This window comes from Rhinoderma darwinii, chromosome 2 (assembly GCF_050947455.1).
Source record: "Rhinoderma darwinii isolate aRhiDar2 chromosome 2, aRhiDar2.hap1, whole genome shotgun sequence".
NCBI lineage: Eukaryota > Metazoa > Chordata > Amphibia > Anura > Rhinodermatidae > Rhinoderma > Rhinoderma darwinii.
The window spans coordinates 127675777-127694263 of NC_134688.1; the positions used below are offsets into that span (position 1 = coordinate 127675777).

General features: G+C 43.1%; 1 protein-coding gene across 2 annotated transcripts in view; it reads right to left on the reverse strand.

The window, feature by feature from the left end:
- Nucleotides 1–318: 318 nt before the first annotated feature.
- DNAJC15 (DnaJ heat shock protein family (Hsp40) member C15) overlaps nucleotides 319–18487 on the reverse strand; it is a 40388-nt gene continuing 22219 nt past the window's right edge. For both annotated transcript variants that reach the window (XM_075852279.1, XM_075852280.1), the window contains exon 6: nucleotides 319–1858. In XM_075852279.1, the coding sequence (XP_075708394.1) occupies nucleotides 1788–1858 (71 nt within the window). In that variant the 3' untranslated portion in view covers nucleotides 319–1787. The remainder of the gene's footprint in view (nucleotides 1859–18487) is intronic.

Consider the following 18487-nt stretch of genomic DNA (forward strand, 5'->3'; position numbering starts at 1 on the left):
AAAGGTTAAAGAAAGTTTGTCACCCCTTTTGGCTCCCCCCACAACACTAGATAGGTAAAGAGGACAAGCTTAATCATACCTCTATGTCATCAATCATGTTGATAGCCACATTAGGGAAATTAACTTTTAATCCTCGTGCGTCATATGCTAATGAATGTAACGTGTCTGTCTTCTCAGCTGTAACCCCTCCACTCGATTGACGGCTCTTGGATCAATATAGCAGTCACTCAAGAGCAGAGGGTAGGTGTTGGGGAGGGTTTACAGCAGAGAAGGATGAGCGCCAACATAGGTATGATTAAAAAGTGACGGCACACTCCCTTTAACTTTTCCATATTGTTTATTATCAGTCCTCTTAGTATCTGAGCTCCATCAGCACAGACGTTGCACAATACCGAAACGGACTAAAAAAAAGTTTATCAGGATTTTAAGGATAGGCCATTAATATTAAAACGTCCAGGAAAACTACTTTATTAAGGTCATAAATACAAATGTAAGACAGATCCGGGATTATGCAGGCAAAATGTTATGCCACTCTTCAGTCCCTAAAAATAGTGGTCTCTGCAGTGTGTTAGGAGTTTTGTTTTAATAAGCACAACTGGAAAAGGTAAATTACAATGGGAAAAACATTTGCATTGAAAAAAAATTAGCAAATTAGAAGATTGGAATAAAATAGCAGGGAACATAACAATTAAAGCTTTCTATAGGGAACCCCTACTGCAGTCTTACATTTATAGGTCATTACATGCACAATATATCACATGGCTGATTGACCTCACAACACAATCGACATTACAAAGGTATTGTAGCTCACCAATTCATATTCCATTAACACAGTAGGCCTGTTCATTAAATTGTTCTTGAATATTATGCATCTCCCAGCCAGAGCAGAAAATTCATAATGAAGCAGGGCATAGTCTTTTTGCTCACTCATATAAACTGGTCTTTTGAACTTACAGCTTATTAAATCTCAGGGGGTTCTTGATGAGTCCTATAAAATGTCATTTCTAACGTGCTACGCATATAATTTACATTTTATATAATTGCCAGCTCTGACATATTACTTTAAATAAAACAAAATAGATTCTTCCCCTCCTGTTGAATTTGTTTGTGTTGAATGCTTGTGAGTTTTTCCATTCTATTCAGCCAGTAGACATTGACTGCACGGAGAAGCTGGCAGTGACTTCAACATTTTATTAAAATTATTTTTTTTCTCCACATTATATGGACGTGCTCTGCATCCAATGTATGAAGACGATGGTCCAAAGAGAGAGCGATGATAGCAAAGCCGGCTGATGGCCCCTTATAAGAACAGCTGGGATCCAAGCATAGAACGTGATGGAGTTTCTACAGCTCCCACTCTTGTGAGCTTGCCAAGGTTATAGCAAAGTCTATTTGCCTGGGCACATACACAAAAAAAGGCTGAAAAACATTCAGATTCTGCAGAAAGGTCTAAATTAAACCATACATAAAAATGTAATGTACAGCTATGCAAAACAGAAGGTCATTCATGTCACCAGCATTCTGGTTAGGTTACCATAATAATGTCGACATCTGGTTGTAGTTTTACCATTGCACACTTTGTTATATTCAAATAAAAGGATTGTGGATGGTTTCTCTCATCAAATATACATGTTTAGAATCCGTATAAATAACATATTTAAAAAAGGACTATAGAAAAAAAAAAAAAAGAAAAAAAATCTCGCTAACAGGTAGACAGGCGAAGGCAGTGCGCCATATTTCCTGGCAGCAACAAGCTTAATAAAAATTAATTATTCATCTCTCGTATGTCACTGTTTTGCACTAGACTGCAGTAAGTCCTTTGCTTCATTTATTTTCGTTGCTATATAAGGTGATCCGCCTGCAATGAGAAACACAAGAGATTTAAATCAGTTAAACGCAAATTAAATAGATGAAATGCAAGAAGTTGTTTATTTTCTTTCCCATAAATATGATATGCAAGTAGAGTTCTAGGGGTTTAAAAGCTTCTTCCTTTGAAAGAGCGACAGGACAGACAACTGCGGTTTATAAATTAACCGGAGCATCCATGCAAATAACAGTATCCGCAAGCAATGCTAAATCAAAAGGAAAGACAGAAACAGTAGTTGGATCTTTAGAAAGAAAGAGAGCTTTTCATAGATTTTTGAAATTGGGCTTATATAATATTCCAATTTTCTGAGCCACTAAATTTTGGGTTTTCATTAACTGTTACCATAATCATGAACGAAAGAAAATAAAAAATGCTGTAAATAGATCACTCTGTGTGTAATGAATCTATATAATATAGGAGTTTCACTTTTTTTAATTGAATTACTGAACTAAATTAACTTTTTGATGATATTCTAATTCATTGAGAAGGACTAGTATAATAGAATGCCACAAGTATTATATACGCATACTAACCGGTTAAGGACTAGGCTGTTTTACAGCTAAATGACCAGAGCAAATTTCACAATTTTGCTATGCGCTTCTTTAGATGACTATAACTCTGCAGGTGAATAAAGTTCATCTTTGAATTTTACTCTTTTTAAAGGACAGATAGGGCTTTGTTTTAGTGGCATTTGTCAGTATATATCATTTTTATTTTTTTCTCTAAAGTGGGCAAAATTGGAAAAAAAATGCAAGAATTTAGCAATTGCGTCAGTTTATACCAGCATTTTTCACACACGGTATGGACCACGGACAAAATTCATCTCCTTTCACATTCTTCCACTTCTCCCGTGCATGGGGATACCAAATATGTGTGCTTTATTCACTGTGCGGGCATGTGCCAGGGCTTGGCATAAAAGGAGGCTTTTTGGCCTTTTCGGTCCAGGAATTCTGCATTTGATTTTATAGCAGCGTACGGTTTTCTTGGGGGCGTAATGCTGCTGAAACATTAGAAACACCCCATAAATTACTTCATTCACACAAGTAGACCCCACAAGGTTTCCTTCAAGGGGTTTATCATATTTTTAGACAGTCCAGTTTTCTTCTGAAAGTTTCTTGAATAAGATGGAACAAAATAAAATTAGCTTTTTTTTTTAACAAATGCGTCAGTTTATGCTAGCTTTTTCACACACAAAATGGACCACGGACAAAATTCATCGTATTTCACATTCTTCCACTTCTCCTGTGCATGGGGATACCAAATATGTGTGCTTTATTCACGGGCATGTGCCTGGGCTTGGCATAAAAGGAGGCTTTTTGGCCTTTTCGGTCCAGGAATTCTGCACTTGATTTTATAGCCGCATACTGTTTTCTGGGGGGCCTAATGCTGCTGAAAGATTAGAATCACCCCATAAATTACTTCATTCACGCAAGTAGACCCCACAAGGTTTTCTTCAAGGGGTTTATCATATTTTTAGACAGTCCAGTTTTCTTCTGAAAGTTTCTTTTTTTTGCAAAATCTCTTTTTATTAAACTGGTACACAAAACATACAAGGGAAGACATCATACGATACAATACAAGTCAGGTATCAGGGTTTGCAAAATGAAAACAAAGCAAGAATACAGGTCTTGGGTATCATTACAACTCTCTGAAAATGACGTCAGATAGACATCGCAAAGGAAACAACATCCTCACAATACAAGCTAACCCACAGGAGACCCTGAACTGACATGCATCTCAGTAAGAGTACAAAATAGCTAAGACATAATACAGGAAAATAAGAACATGGTAGTAGCATCCTCCGGTGTCACGCCTTTATGTCACATTGCCAAATTACAATGGTTGAAAGTATGCAAATAGGACTCAACTTGACTTGAATTTAAAAGGTCTCTTAATTCATAACATGACGTGAATAACAGAATTATGCTGAGTTGTGGAGACAGTGTTTATGGATATCTTATCTTATGACCCCCCCACCTCCCGGACCAGCCATGGTTTCCATATTTTCAGATATCTCTCCCTTGAATGGTCTATCCAGGCAGCCATTTCCTCCAATCTACATATCTGCTGCATTTTATCTAACCATATCTCCACCGTCGGTGGGTTAGACTGTCTCCAAAAGGTAGGCACTAGCAATTTAGCAGCAGAGATCATGTGGGTCGGAAGACTGTGTACAGATGGCGTAAAATCAGGTATTGGCAACCAGAGTAGTATCAGTGCTGATGTTAGTGTAATATTTGTGGAACAGACAGAATTTATTATTTTTTCAACCCCCCTCCAATAGCTTAATATCTTGGGGCACGACCACCAGATGTGAAGGAAGGTGCCCGGACCCTCTCGGCACCTCCAACATAAATTATCAGATACTAAACCTATAGAAAATAGGAAGTCCGGAGTTCGGTACCAACGTGTTACCAGCTTGTAGGAATTTTCTTGTATACGTACACACTTAGAAAACCCCTGAGCGGCTTTCAATATAAACCCTACTTCCTCTTTGGAGAGAGACAAGCCCAAATCCCTTTCCCATTGTCTCACAAAATGAGGTTTTTGCGAAGATGTCTCCAATAGAATGCCTTTATACAATTTAGACAGAACTTTAGACGGGGTGGCCGGTAATAATATGTAATTTTCTAGCCAGGTCGGGTCTACTTTTAATGGAGGTGATTGAGCTTTGAACATACCAATGGTAGTTGTATAATCTGCCATTTGTAGTGCGTTTGGTTGCTTCAGATCCCGTCCCTTAAAAACCGATTGCAAGTCGGGCGGCCCATCTAGTTCCCACAATTCAGATACTTGTACCTTATTTAAGCACCTCCAAAAATCCGCTGTTCTATCGGACGGTCTACCCAAATATGAGGGCAAGACACTCAAAGGAGCAAGAGGCGAGAGGAGCTGTTTTGACATATTCAAGGCTTTTGCCGTGTGGCACACCGCCATCGTTCCCTTAGTGATTGGGCTCAAGTATCCCTTTGAGGAGTACGAGGCAGATCGAACCCATAGCAATCCCAACATCTCTGGTCCCATGAGGGATCTTTCCATAACCACAGACAGAGAGGTATTACCCCCGTCTGCCAGTTGCGTCCAGCGGGCTAAATGGTTCGCTATAAAATAAGTTTCCAGATCCGGTAAGGAGATGCCCCCTTGCTCCTTCTTTTGTATCAGGAAGGAGTATGCTAGTCTGGATCTCTTAGAGCCCCATAAAAAGGAAATGAATAGGGATTTGAAATTCCTGAAGTAGCTCTTCGGAACCTCTATAGGTAAAGCACACACCAGGTACGTAATCTGCGGAAGTATATAAGTGGCGAGTAAGTTCTTCCTACCAAACCACGACATAAACGGGATTCTCATGGATAACAATTGCTTACGGATCTTAGCAAAAAGGGCTTTATAATTGAGACTAAAGAGCTCCCTCAGGTCAGCAGGAATCATAACCCCCAGAAATTTTATAGCCCCGGATGGCCACCTGAAGGGGGTGCAATTTTGCAGTTTAAGAATGATCCGGGAGGAGACATTGATATTTAACGCTTCCGACTTGCTAAGATTTATTTTGAAGTTGGAAACGAAACCAAACTTATCGAACAGCGTCAGTAGGTGCGGCAGAGCCGACAGTGGGTTGGTGATAAATAAAAGGAGATCATCAGCGAATGCTGCAATTTTATGCTCTACCGCCCCTACTTTCAATCCTCTAACCTCTTCATGCTGTCTAATATATAATAACAGTGGCTCTAGGGCCAAAATAAAAAGAGCCGGGGAGAGAGGACAGCCCTGTCTGGTGCCATTTTTTATGAAGAAAGGGGCTGACAATATTCCATTTACTCTAATTTTGGCTGAAGGCTTTGAGTATAGGGAGAATATGGCACTTATAAAGGGCTGGGGAAACTTAAATTTTTCTAAGGCACTTTGGATAAACCTCCAGTCGACCCTATCGAAGGCCTTTTCAGCGTCAGTTCCTAAAAGGACAAGAGGAACCCTCTTCCTTCGCGCGAGGTGTATCGCATTAATAACTCTAGTGATGTTATTCTTCCCTTCCCGCCGCGGAACAAAACCCACCTGCTCTTCTGCTATCAATTTCGGTAAAAATTTAGCTATTCTGCTAGCCAGTAGTTTGGCCCACCACTTCACATCTGTGTTTAACAGTGAAATCGGCCTATAGCTTGCACAGTCATCAGGACTCTTTCCTTCTTTTGGAATGAGAGTAATGAAGGCTTCCAGAGCCTGCGGCGGGAGGGAAGAACCACTCAGGAGAGAATTACATACCTCCAGAAAGTGTGGGAGAAGTATGCTACTAAATTTTTTGTAATACGTGATGGGTAGTCCATCTGGCCCTGGACATTTCCCCGAGGGTATGCTCGTTAAACTGGTCTGCAACTCTTCTATCGTGAAGGGGGCCAATAGGGATGTATTTTCACTATCTGATAATTGGGGAAAAGTCAGTTTGCTGAGGAAAGACCGAACCGCCACTTCTCTGTCTTCGTGTGCTGAGGCTAATGAACTCGCTGGACCTTGAGCGTCTAGATTGTATAAGTTAGCGTAGAACTGTCTAAAGGCTTCGGCCACTTGAGGAGTGGTAGAGACCCGCTGACCCGAGGCAGTCTTAACAGAGGAAACAAAGGATTTCTCCGTTTGAGTCTTGAGCATTTTGGACATCAATTTTGAGCCCCTGTCCCCATGTAAATATATACGACATTTGAGTCTCTGAAAGGCCTTTGCTGTCTGTATATTTAGCATATCTTTAAGATTATGACGGAGGGAGTCCAATTCCTTGCGTAATGGAGCTGTCAGAGTTTGCTGGTGTAGTCGTTCAAGAGCCGAGATCTGCGCCAGCAAAGACTGCATTTTCTTATTCCTATCCTTCTTCAAACGAGAGCATAATGCAATGAATTCACCTCGGATAAATGCTTTATGGGCTTCCCATATTACTGGCACTGTTACATCAGGTGTACTATTTAGACAAAAATATTCCTCCAATTTCGCACCCAAGACCCCCGTGTGCACCTCATCTGAGAGTATCGTGTCATTAAGCCGCCAAGACCAAGATCTGACCGGCAGATCTCGAACATGTATTGTAGCCAGCACCGGGGCATGATCTGAAACTGTAATATGCCCTATGGAAGTTGACTGCAAATTCGAAAGGCACGGCGTAGACATAAAGATGTAGTCTAGTCTGCGATATACTTTATGTCGATGTGAATAAAATGTATAGTCTCTTTCCTGTGGATGGGAGAGACGCCATACATCCGTTAGCTGGCAGTTATATAACATCAATTTAAGTTTGTGCATAGCTCGATGAGTGAACACACGGGCGGTCGAAGTAGAGTCGAGATCAGGTTCCAGCGCCACATTTAGATCCCCTCCCACAACTGACATCCCCTCCCCAAAACTCTTAAGTATACGTAATGTCTTAAGCAACCACGGAATCTGTTTATCATTGGGGGCATACAAACATGCTATAGTCATCTTGGTGTTGCAGAGAGAACCCTTAAGAAAAATATATCGGCCTGCCGGGTCAGCCTTTGAAACTTCTACTTTAAATGGAAAATCTTTATGAATACCTACAGTCACACCTCTAGAGGCCGATGTATGGGTACTATGGAACCACTGGCTGTACGAGGACAACGGCAAGCGGGGTAACCTCTCATGGCGGAAATGAGTCTCCTGCAACATCAAGACGTCCGGCTTATCCTGTTTAAACATTTTGAACACCTGAGACCTCTTTTGCGGTGTCCCAAACCCATTTACATTCAGTGTCAAGAAAGTAATCGGGGCCATGACCCATTCAGAAAACAATTAGCTTCATAATACAATGTAGGCGTGAACACCGGAGGGATGCAAAACACACATATAACTATATACAAAAGAAAAAATAGAAAAAGATGTAGTGAGGCAACGACATTCCATAGGCAAAAAGGTATTAAGGGGGAACCTCCTATCCCACAGAGGATGTCCCTTGTCTTAAGATGTCGTGGCCCGACTACAGAGTTGCAAGGGGGGTGAAACGAGGAAACCAACCTCATTCAATGTTAAGAGAGAACACAGACTTCCATATAATCTACAAATCTTGTGCCATAAAAGGAGGGTGTACGTGCTGATGAACATCATAACAACACAATGACAGGGCATAAATCTTATAACAACTTAGCCAAAAAGTAAAGGATATAAAGTGGTCAAATCCCCTCTAGCGGGGGCCCCGAACGGGCTCATGGGGCTTCCAGTTGCTGTCCAAACCCTCTCCTTGTGTTGCTACGTGGGGCCTTAAACTTCCGGGGTTTCTGCCAAGTGTGCGGATCAGGGACCTCGCATGTCGGGACATCTCGCTGTATCGGCATCCAGTCCGGTATGTCGATTTTCTCCATGCCTATTTTCGGCCAGGCTTTAGCGAGGTCTTCTGGCGTCCTGATAGTGATCTGTCGACCCTCCCTCAGGATCGCCAGGCCGAACGGGAACAGCCATCGCATGGGTATCTTCCTTAGCCTCAAAGCTTCGGTTAAGGGCTTCAGCAGCCGTCTTTTGGCCAGGGTGCTGGCAGCTAGATCCTGGAAGACCAGTATCTTGCTATCCTCAAATGCCAAGTCGGGAATCACTCGTGCAGCCGATAGAATGGCAGACGTGTCCAAAAAATTGAGCAGACCGCAGATAACATCTCTGGGAGGTTCGTCTCGAGATGGCTTAGGTCGTAATGCCCGATGGGCTCTCTCAATAATGACCTGCGCCGCTTTTTCCTGTCCCAGAATGGTCGAGAAAATGATCCTCACTGTTGGCAAGATCTCCTCTGTGGATACCGTCTCTGGGATGCCTCTCAACCTGACATTTTTCCGCCTGCTGCGGTTCTCCTGATCCTCCAACTGTAGGTAAGTATGATTTAGATGGGAGACATGTGAAGCTACTGCACCTTGCACGGCCTCCACTTGTTGCATAATGGCGGATTGAGTGTCCTCCAGTACTGCCACTCTTTGCCCCACATGCTGTATGTCCGCTTTAATGGAAGACAGTTCCTTTAATACTGGGGACATCGCGCTAGCCAATGCTTTTTTCAAGAAAGCTCTAGTGATAGGTAATGGATCTGACCCACCTCCAGCATCAGAGTGCGTACAGGAGCTCTCTTCATCAGAATCATCGTCGCGGCTTATTTCCGGCGGGAGTGATTTCTCCGGCGCCATCTTGCTTTTCCCGGCCGGGGAGAGATGCTTTTTATGGAGGAATTTCTCCATCTCCGACTGCGTTTTACCGGTTTTCGGGGTCCCCCGGGAGTCACACGATTTGTCCCGACTTGTACGGACCATTATCGTGTAATTAAAAGCCCTCCAGCCGTGGAAGTCTGCGTCTCAGTGAGGAGCGCCGGGATCAAGCGACCATCTCACAGTGCGGTTAGCTCCGCCCCCCCTTCTGAAAGTTTCTTGAATAAGATGGATCAAAATAAAATTAGCAATTTTTTAGCAAATGCGTCTGTTTATGCCAGCATTTTTCACACACGGCATAGACCACGGCCAAAATTAATGTCCTTTCACATTCTGCCACTTCTCCCGTGCACGGGGATACCAAATATGTGGCCTTATTTATCACATAGAGATGTAGGAGGGCGGAGGATAGAAGAAGATTATTTCACAAATCGCTTTTTTTCAAAGCTGGTTTTACAAAACTCAGAGTTTCTATAACACTTCCAAAATATCTGCCCTTGAAGCAGAAATCCCAAAATATTCATCTAGGGGTATAATGGAAATTTTTTTTTTTTGGGGTTTTCTAAAATAAGAAATTGCAGGTTTATGCACATGGAGCTCTCCAGCAGATGAACTTTAGAAAACATCAAACATGACATCCACCCCCCACCCACCCATTCCCTCCCTCACCCTTGGAGTAAAATCAGGGGAAAAATAAAAACGTAATGTAGGGCAAATATATTTTCAACAAATTAACTAAAATCTAATAATTCAGAACAGTGTGGTATTTTTTAAAACATGGCTCAATGCACAGGCCTGGTTGCGAGGGACATGAGGGACAGAAATATCGGGAATCTTTGCGGTGCCCGTCTTTTCTGCAGACGCGGCACTTTTTCTGAGGGTTGCTTCTGGTTGCTGTTGGGGGAATCCGACTGATGAAGTGTCTTTCAGTCAGTCGCGTGACATCCTCAGACTGGGGGCATTCTCTGGTGTCCTGAACATCAAAAATGAGGCCTTCAATAATTTTCTCCTGGAAATCCACGTATGTGTCTCTGCCTCTGTTTTTTTTGTAGAGCACAAAGGAGTTGTGGATGGCCACCTGTAACAAATAAATGGCCACTTTTTTCTACCAGGTTTTAGTTTTGCGTTTTACTAAATAGGGCTGTAAAACCTGGTCGCTTAAATCCACCCCCCCCCCATGTACTTGTTATATTCGGACACGCTCACTGGTTTGTGCTTGTCCGATGTTGCCCCTCTTTCCCTCACTGCCACTGTTCCTGCGGCATGAATCGTGCTTAGCACATACACATCTTTGCGATCCCTGAACTTGACCGCCAGCAATTCTTCAGATGCATAAGCACAGGAGTCCCCCTTAACCATGCGCTTCCCCACTAATTGCTGTGGGAAACCAATTATGTTTTTGCGCATGGTACCTCATGCCCCAATCCTTGCAGCATGTAAATGCCTAAACAGGGGCACACTCGAATAAAAATTATCACAGTACAGGTGGTACCCCTTGTGAAGCAGAGGCTGCATTATCTCCCACACGATCTTACTGCTGGTGGAAAGATCAGGGGGGCATCCAGGAACATTTATTGTGCAGTCCCGCCCTTCATAAATCCTGAAGGCGGTGGTATATCCTGACCCGCTTTCACACAATTTGTAGAGCTTAACGCCATATCTTGCCCTTTTGGAAGGTAGATATTTGCGAAAGCTAAGTCTGCCATAAAAGTTGAGGAGGGATTCGTCCACACTTACATTCTGCTCAGGGGTGTAGAGTTGCAGAAATAAATTATTCAGGGAATTTATTAGCGGTCTTATTTTGAACAACCGATCCCGGTTTGCATCGGTACTTGGGGGGGGGCCTGTGCGTTGTCATTGAAGTGGAGGAACCTCATTATTGTCTCATAACGAGACCTGGGCATTACTGCAGAATATACTGGGGTGGCTTGGGCGGGTCTTGTTGACCAGTAAGACCTAATGGAGGGTTTTTTGACAATACCCATATTTAGGGTGAGCCCCAATTTTTTTTTAAATTCCTGCAAATTGGTGGGCGTCCAATCTCTGGCATGGGTGGATGAAGGTTTCTGCCTTATATATTGAGTGGCATATAAATTTGTTTCGTGGACAATCTGATTTAGGATGTCGTCCGTTGTAAATAAATGGAAGTAATCCATTTGGACAAAATTTGTATTGTCCACGGTTATGCCAGGAGTGGCAGTAAATCCATGGATTCTAGGCCAAAAAGATGGGGCAGGTGCCCATACAAGAGCCTGGACTGAAGGGACCAGGCTGTCCCGTGCTACAGCGCTACTTGGCCCTGCGCTTTCATGTTCTGCAGTTTCAACTGCATCAGGGACAACGTCCCCTGAAGATGAACCTAAAGTGACGCTGTCATCATCACTACCTAAAACAGGTTCCATCTCTGATGCGGTCTCCGACTCAGACCACAGCATGGCGTATGCCTCCTCGGCGCTGAACAACTTCCTCGCCATAACGTAACTAACACTAACTAAACAAATTTTTTTTTTTATAAAACACACAAACTAACTGCTATATATATCTACACTACCGCTAACAAAAAAAATAAACCGCTATTGCTATATATATATATATGGATATATATATATAATTATATACTCCCTACCTGCCTATTCTAATAGAATAAAAGAAAGAAAGGTAGATAGATAGAAAAAAAGATAGATGGATAGATAGATTGTATAGAAATCTATCTATACAGAGAATGTTTTAGAGTGTAACTGTATTTTTTTGTAACTAATCTTCTGGCAGCAATTCTCCCGAGTCTCTTCTTCTCCTCAAACTGAAACAATGTTTGAGGAGAAGAAAAGAGGCAGGAGATTTACTGCCAGAAAAGTCAAAATAAAACAAATGTGGTCGCTGTGATAGGTTTTCACAGCGACCACATGTTCATGGACCATCAGATTGGTCCCTGATACTCTGCCCAGTGCACAGAGCTGTTGGTAACAGCGTGGGCACAGGGCTGTGTGCACGCGATCGCGTGCACACTGTTTTCTATGCAGAAATGCATGTGATCGCTGTGATTGGTTGTCACAGCGATCACATGTTCAGGGGCCAAAAGATTGGCCCCTGACATTCTGCCCAGTGCCCATGGCTGTTAGCAACAGCCAGGGCATAGAGCTGTGTGCACGCGATCGCGCGTGCACACAGTCTCTGAAGTGCCGCCATAAATAGTCTATACGGCGGACTTCAGAGACCCTGACCGCTGGCCGTATAAATACGGCCAGCGGTCGGGAACCTGCTAACAGATACTAGATAGAGTGGAATCAGACCCAACCAAAATAATGGCTAGGCAGACAACCAGAAAGATATTAAAGAGACGCACCCTATGTCATGGTGGGGAAAGGAGGGAATGACCATATGAGATGTAAAATGAGGAGGTCTTTTAGGCACAATACTTGGGAGTTATATCCATTTCGTTGGGTGCTATGTTCCCTGTGCTTTTTGCTTATATGTTTTTTACTTGTATTGTGGGGAACCCTTTTTTCTTTTGTTTGTTGAGGTTTTATGTAGGTTTATAAAACAAACATACTTGCAGCACACTAGGCTCTGCTTTTTATCGTCCGGTAACATACTTGCAGCACACCAGGCTTTGCTTTTTAGGGTATGTTCACACGAGGTCATGACCTCATGTGAACATACCCTTATTGTCCGGTAACATACTTGCAGCACGCAAGGCTTTGCTTTTTAACGTCCGGTAACATACTTGCAGCACACTAGGCTTTGCTTTTTAACGTCCGGTAACATACTTGCAGCACACTAGGCTCTGCTTTTTATCGTCCGGTAACATACTTGCAGCACACTAGGCTTTGCTTTTTAGTGGTTGGGCACTGTAATTACCTTATTACCCGCTTGCTCAGCTGGTTAGGCTAATAAATTGTCTCGCTTTAATAGATTTAAGCTGGCCATACACTTTAGATATCTGTCGGCCGACGCTCGTTCGGCTGTCAGCTACTCCTCCAGCCCCCCCCCCCATATACATGTACAATCAGCCAGACGTGCATTTGTTTTCAATAGGGAGAAAGCCACTGCCAGACACCTCTGGCTGCGACTTATCTCCATACAAATCAAACGGATCAGGAATTTTGAAATCCAATAGCCCGATCCTTCTTCCTGCCGACATCTGTCGGGAGAGTGTTGGGACACCGTCATACACATTAGATGGTCAGATATAAGATTTAGCGCCTACCTTCGCCGGTCAATAAACTTTAATTTGATTTAAGGTGATAGCTCTACCCAGTGGCGTAACTACCGCTATAGCAGCCGCTACGGGGCCCACAGCATGAGGGGGCCCGTGCCCCCCCCCCATGGCCGGTGGCTCCGCTAGCAGCCGCTATGGCTGCTACAGCGCGACGCCACTGAAGGGGTTGTTCCTACAAAAGACATGCATCCCCTATCCACAGGATAGCGGATGCATGTGTGATCGCTGAGACGCCCAGCGATAAGGAGAACAGGGGACCGAAAGTCCCCCGAAGTTCTCCATGACAAACCTCGGACTTCCGGGGTCTGTCTGCAGCTCCATAGGAATGAATTGTGCACTGGTCGCGCTTGTGGGATACATCTCTTTTGTAGGACATGCTATAGGCTGTTTTTTTTTGGGGGGGGGGGGGACGACGACTCCGTATGGCATTATCTGCAGGGGGGATTGGGGCTGCAAGACGTTATCTACAGGGGGCTGTGTATGGTGCTATCTATAGGGGGCGCTGTGTGGTGGAATCTACAGGGAGGCACTATCTACAAGGGGGGGGTGGGGATTGTGTGATACCCAGCAGAGGGGGGGCCCCAGTCAAAAGTTTGCTATGGGGCCCGGTCTTTCCTAGTTACGCCCCTGGCTCTACCCATAGTGCTGCTTACTCCACAAATCAATAGGCCAAACCACTTCAGGGAATTTGGATATAACCGTAATACGTTACCCCCACTGAGCTATTTTTTTCTTCCAATAGTAAAAAAAACAACTGGTATAAACTAATAGCAATCATAGTCACCAGACAGAAAGATTTACACTACTCAGTCTACTATAGCACATGGCACTTAGAGGAATAGTTTAATACACGGCGTAAAGCATAAAAAAAAATAAATACAAAATTATATATATATATATATATATATATATATATATATATATATATTCATATGACAAATCAATATGATCTGCTACCTACAATTAGGCAGACTGTTTATTATCTACATCTTGTGGTGACATAATGACATGGATGATGAGTAATGCTCCAATTCTTTTGTATTCACTACCTGCTCTGGGAATTTTGTAATTTGTTCAATGTTTGATCACATTTGTTGTGCTTTAATGATTTGACCCAATACCTATTAGGAAGCACCCCATCTGACCAAAAGTATTAGGAAGCACCCCATCTGACACCTTACCATCACACCTATATGAGCTTGTTGGCCATTCCATTTCAAGATCATGGGTGTTAATAAGGAGTTGGACCCCTTTTTGCAGCTAGAACAGGCTCCACTGTTCTGGACAAGATTTTGAAGGGTGTCTGTAGAAAATTGGTGCCCATTCAGTTAAAAGAGCCTTTGTGAGGTCAGGCACTGATGTTGGACGAGAAGGCCTGATTTGAACTCGATGTTCCAATTCATCCCACAGGTGTTTGATGGGGTGGAGGTCAGGGCTCTGAGCAGGCAGGGCCGGCGTCAGCACCCGCGCACACTACCCTACCCTGGGGGGGGGGCCACTCGGTCGCCGGGTGCCGACGTCACAGCATCACTGTCCATATATGGACAGTGATGTCAGGAACAGAGTAGGAGTGCCAGGCAGAGTGCTAGTAGTGCTCTGGGGTTGTCCCTGACAACACTGTCCATATATGGAGGTGGGCTGTGTGGCACTATCTGGGAGGAGGGGGCTGTGTGGCACTATGTACAGAGAGCACTACATTTATGGGGGTACAAACTGGTTTCCTAACTTCTATATGGGGGCATAAATAGGGCCTAACATCCATATGAGGGCACAAAGTGAAGTTTTCTGCCATTTTACTGCCGTCGTGAGTTCCCCCGCAAAGGGGCCTACTAAGACTGTGTCACCCAAGTGCCAAAATAAACCTGGAGCCGTCCCTGTGTGCAGGCAATAGAGTTCCTCCACACAAAACTCTCCCAACCATGCCTTTATGTACCTTGCTTTGTGAACACGGTCATAGTCAAGCTGGAGCAGGAAAGGGCCTTCCTCAAACGGTTTCCACAAAGTTGGAAGCATAAAATCGTCCAAAATGTCTTTCTATGCTGTAGCATTGACATTACTTTTCACTAGAAATAAGGTGCCTAGCCCACCCAAACCCTGAAAAACAGCCTCTGACTAATCTTTCACCACATTTTACAGTTGGCACTATGAAATATGGCAGGTAACATTCTCCTGGTATCCGCCAAATCCAGATTCATCTATCAGACTGCAGATAGTAAGACATGATGCGTCACGCCGAAGAAAAAACATTTCTATTGCGCCAGAGTCCAGCGGTGGCGTGCTTTACCACTCCAGTCGACACTTGGCATTGTGATCGTAGTCTTGTGTACAGCGGCTTTACCAGGAGTTCCTATGCTGATGTCACTTACTACAGGGTTCGAACAGATAATTGATTTTTGTCAACACTCGGTCCTCCAGCACCGTGAGTTCGCATTGTCTAACGCTTCATAGCTGAGCTGTTTTTGCTAGATGCTTCCATTTTACAATAAAAGGCACTTACAGGTGAGCGGAACAGATCTAGCGGATAAGAAATTACATGAACTGACTTGCAGCAAAGGTGGCATCCTATGGCTATCACTGAGCTCCTCAGTATGACACCTAAACTTAATTAAGATATAGATTTTACTTTGTATAGCGAAAGCTACACAGCTGCCTGCCTGGGGAAAGCAACACGCTCAACATATTTTGCTTGTTACTAAGAAAGTCTAAATTTGTGCAGGAAATAATACTCCGTATACACAGATGAAAAAGTTTAGGGGACCTGCTGACAAGTGACATTTAATATAGTTGTTTATTAACACAAAGAAAGGTCTGTTAGAAACTCTCTACTCTCCCCAAAGACAATCAATTGCACTTTGTCACGATCTTTATAGTTTTTCCATTCACCAGTAAAACACATTGATTAAAACTAAGTTGATAAAGCTGTAAGAATTTTATGGTACATTTTTACTACCCTTTAATTAATGTGGCCCATAACATCAAATAACGGTTGTCTCGCTGGCTAAAATAACCATCTTTTCCCTGACATATCTCACTGCATGACTACAACTGTTGGCTACCAGGAGCTGACGTTCTTACCTGTTAATTCCCATCTGCTTTATAATGCAGATAGCCTAATGATGGTGGAGGACTTCATGGGTCAGTTCACATGGAGCGTTAATACTGAGTATTTTCCCCAACAGATTGGATACGATTTGAACAAATTTCATCCACACGCTGCATAAATGCGGAGCGGAAAAAAAGCGCTTAGAAAGGGACGTGCGGTTCCGAATTTTATTCCGCAGCATGTCAATTGTATTTGCGTAAACACTGCTTATTTGTTGCAGGTTTTCCCCATTGAATTTAATGCGGATGTAAAACCCGCAACAAATCGCACACGTTCCGTTTCTTGGGATAGAATTACGCCATGACGTCGGAGGGACACGTCGCCATGGTAAGAATCTTTTTTTTTTTTCGGTGTCGTTTTCAGTGGACAATCGGGCCGGAAAACTGCACCGTACAATTTGATGCGGAATTCCCTGCGGCGTACAGGGAGGATACGCTGCGTGCTTTTACGCAGCATATCTGCCCTGTGTGAGCATAGCCTATTACAGGAAAAAACTATATTGCTAAAATTATTTTATACTCGTTCAAGGGGGCATCCACTACTGTTATCCTGACATAATGTAGGGGCCCCTGACTTCATAAAAGGGCTGCACATCATAGTCAGCCAGAACTGGGTCAAGTGGATGGAGGACACACGCTAAAATTTTATTTCACAGTTGTATTTGTGGCTAATGTTTTCTCCAATAATATTCAATATTTTTGACTGATCTGAAGAAAAAAAAAAAAAAGACTAAAAAAGGAGCACACAGGTCTGATCATTGTTCTTGGGAAAGCAGCTGCACCAGATGAATTTGCCTTCCCCCAAGAGCCGCCAGTTGGACATCACTAGTCTAAAAGGAAAGAAGGTTTCACTAAAATCATAGAAATGGATTCTTTATTGTAAGAGCAGTGACACTATGGAACTCTCGGCCACAAAAAGCGGATATGGTTGATCCATTAAAAGATACCTTTCTTGAAAAATCTAATATTACACGTTATGTGTACTAGATTACTGAAAAGAGGTAATTGAGCCAGACCTTTATTCTGATCGCGGTATTTGTAAGAAAGAACATTTTTGTTCTCCCAAGACTAAGAATTTTTTTTTTAATAGGTTGAGTAAAACTATATACTGTCTTACATACTGGCTTTTTTTTCCAACCTTAGGCCCCATGCACACGACCTTAAAAACTCCCGTAATTACGGGCACATAGACTTCTATTGGCCACGGGTACCTCCCCGTATGCTTACGGGAAGGTGCCCGTGCCGTTGAAAAAGATAGACCATGTCCTATTTCAGGCCGTAATTACGGCACGGGCAGCCCATAGAAGTCTATGGGGCTCCCGTAATTACGGGTGACTACGTATGTGCACCCGTAATTACGGGAGCATTGCTAGGCGACGTCAGTAAATAGTCACTGTCCAGGGTGCTGAAAGAGTTAAACGATCGGCAGTAACTCTTTCAGCACCCTGGACAGTGCTACCGTTCACAATATAGATAAAGCTGTAAAAAAAAAAAAAAAAAAAAAAAAAAAAAGGCACAAACAATGGACCATGTAAAAGCCAAGTATTTTTTTTTTACTCAGCTGCACAATGCGTATCTAATCTATCTATACCAAGTTTTCACTATATACAAATGAATACTATATTTGTATAGTATTAATAAACCGTATACAGCAGGCAATCATTATATACATCAGTGTGATCATTGTTGCTTAGGTGGAGGGTCCAGGCGTAGATATTACAATGTAAGCCAGAAGTTTCAAGCTATGCATTAGGTTCGCGACCAATCGCCCACACAGCTACCTGTCCTTGTGTCTTTTAGTACAGATAACTTTACAATGTGTCTATAGGAAGACGGCTTTAATATACGTGGAATATAATTAGACCACGGGCATATGCCCATTGCTGGAAATACAATTGTCAATTTGACTATAGGGAAAGCAAAAAATAGTCTCCTGTTTGACTTTTGAAATACGGCGTAATGTTTCACCATCTGCTATGTTTAAGCTGAGGCAGGCATGAGCATATGGGTGTGCTTTTCTCCAGCAGATGCGGTCTACTTAGAAGTTATAATAATAGTCTTTCTGGAAAATAAATCATTTACATTCAAAACCTGGCTAGTTACAGCATTTGTGCTCTGGTTCTG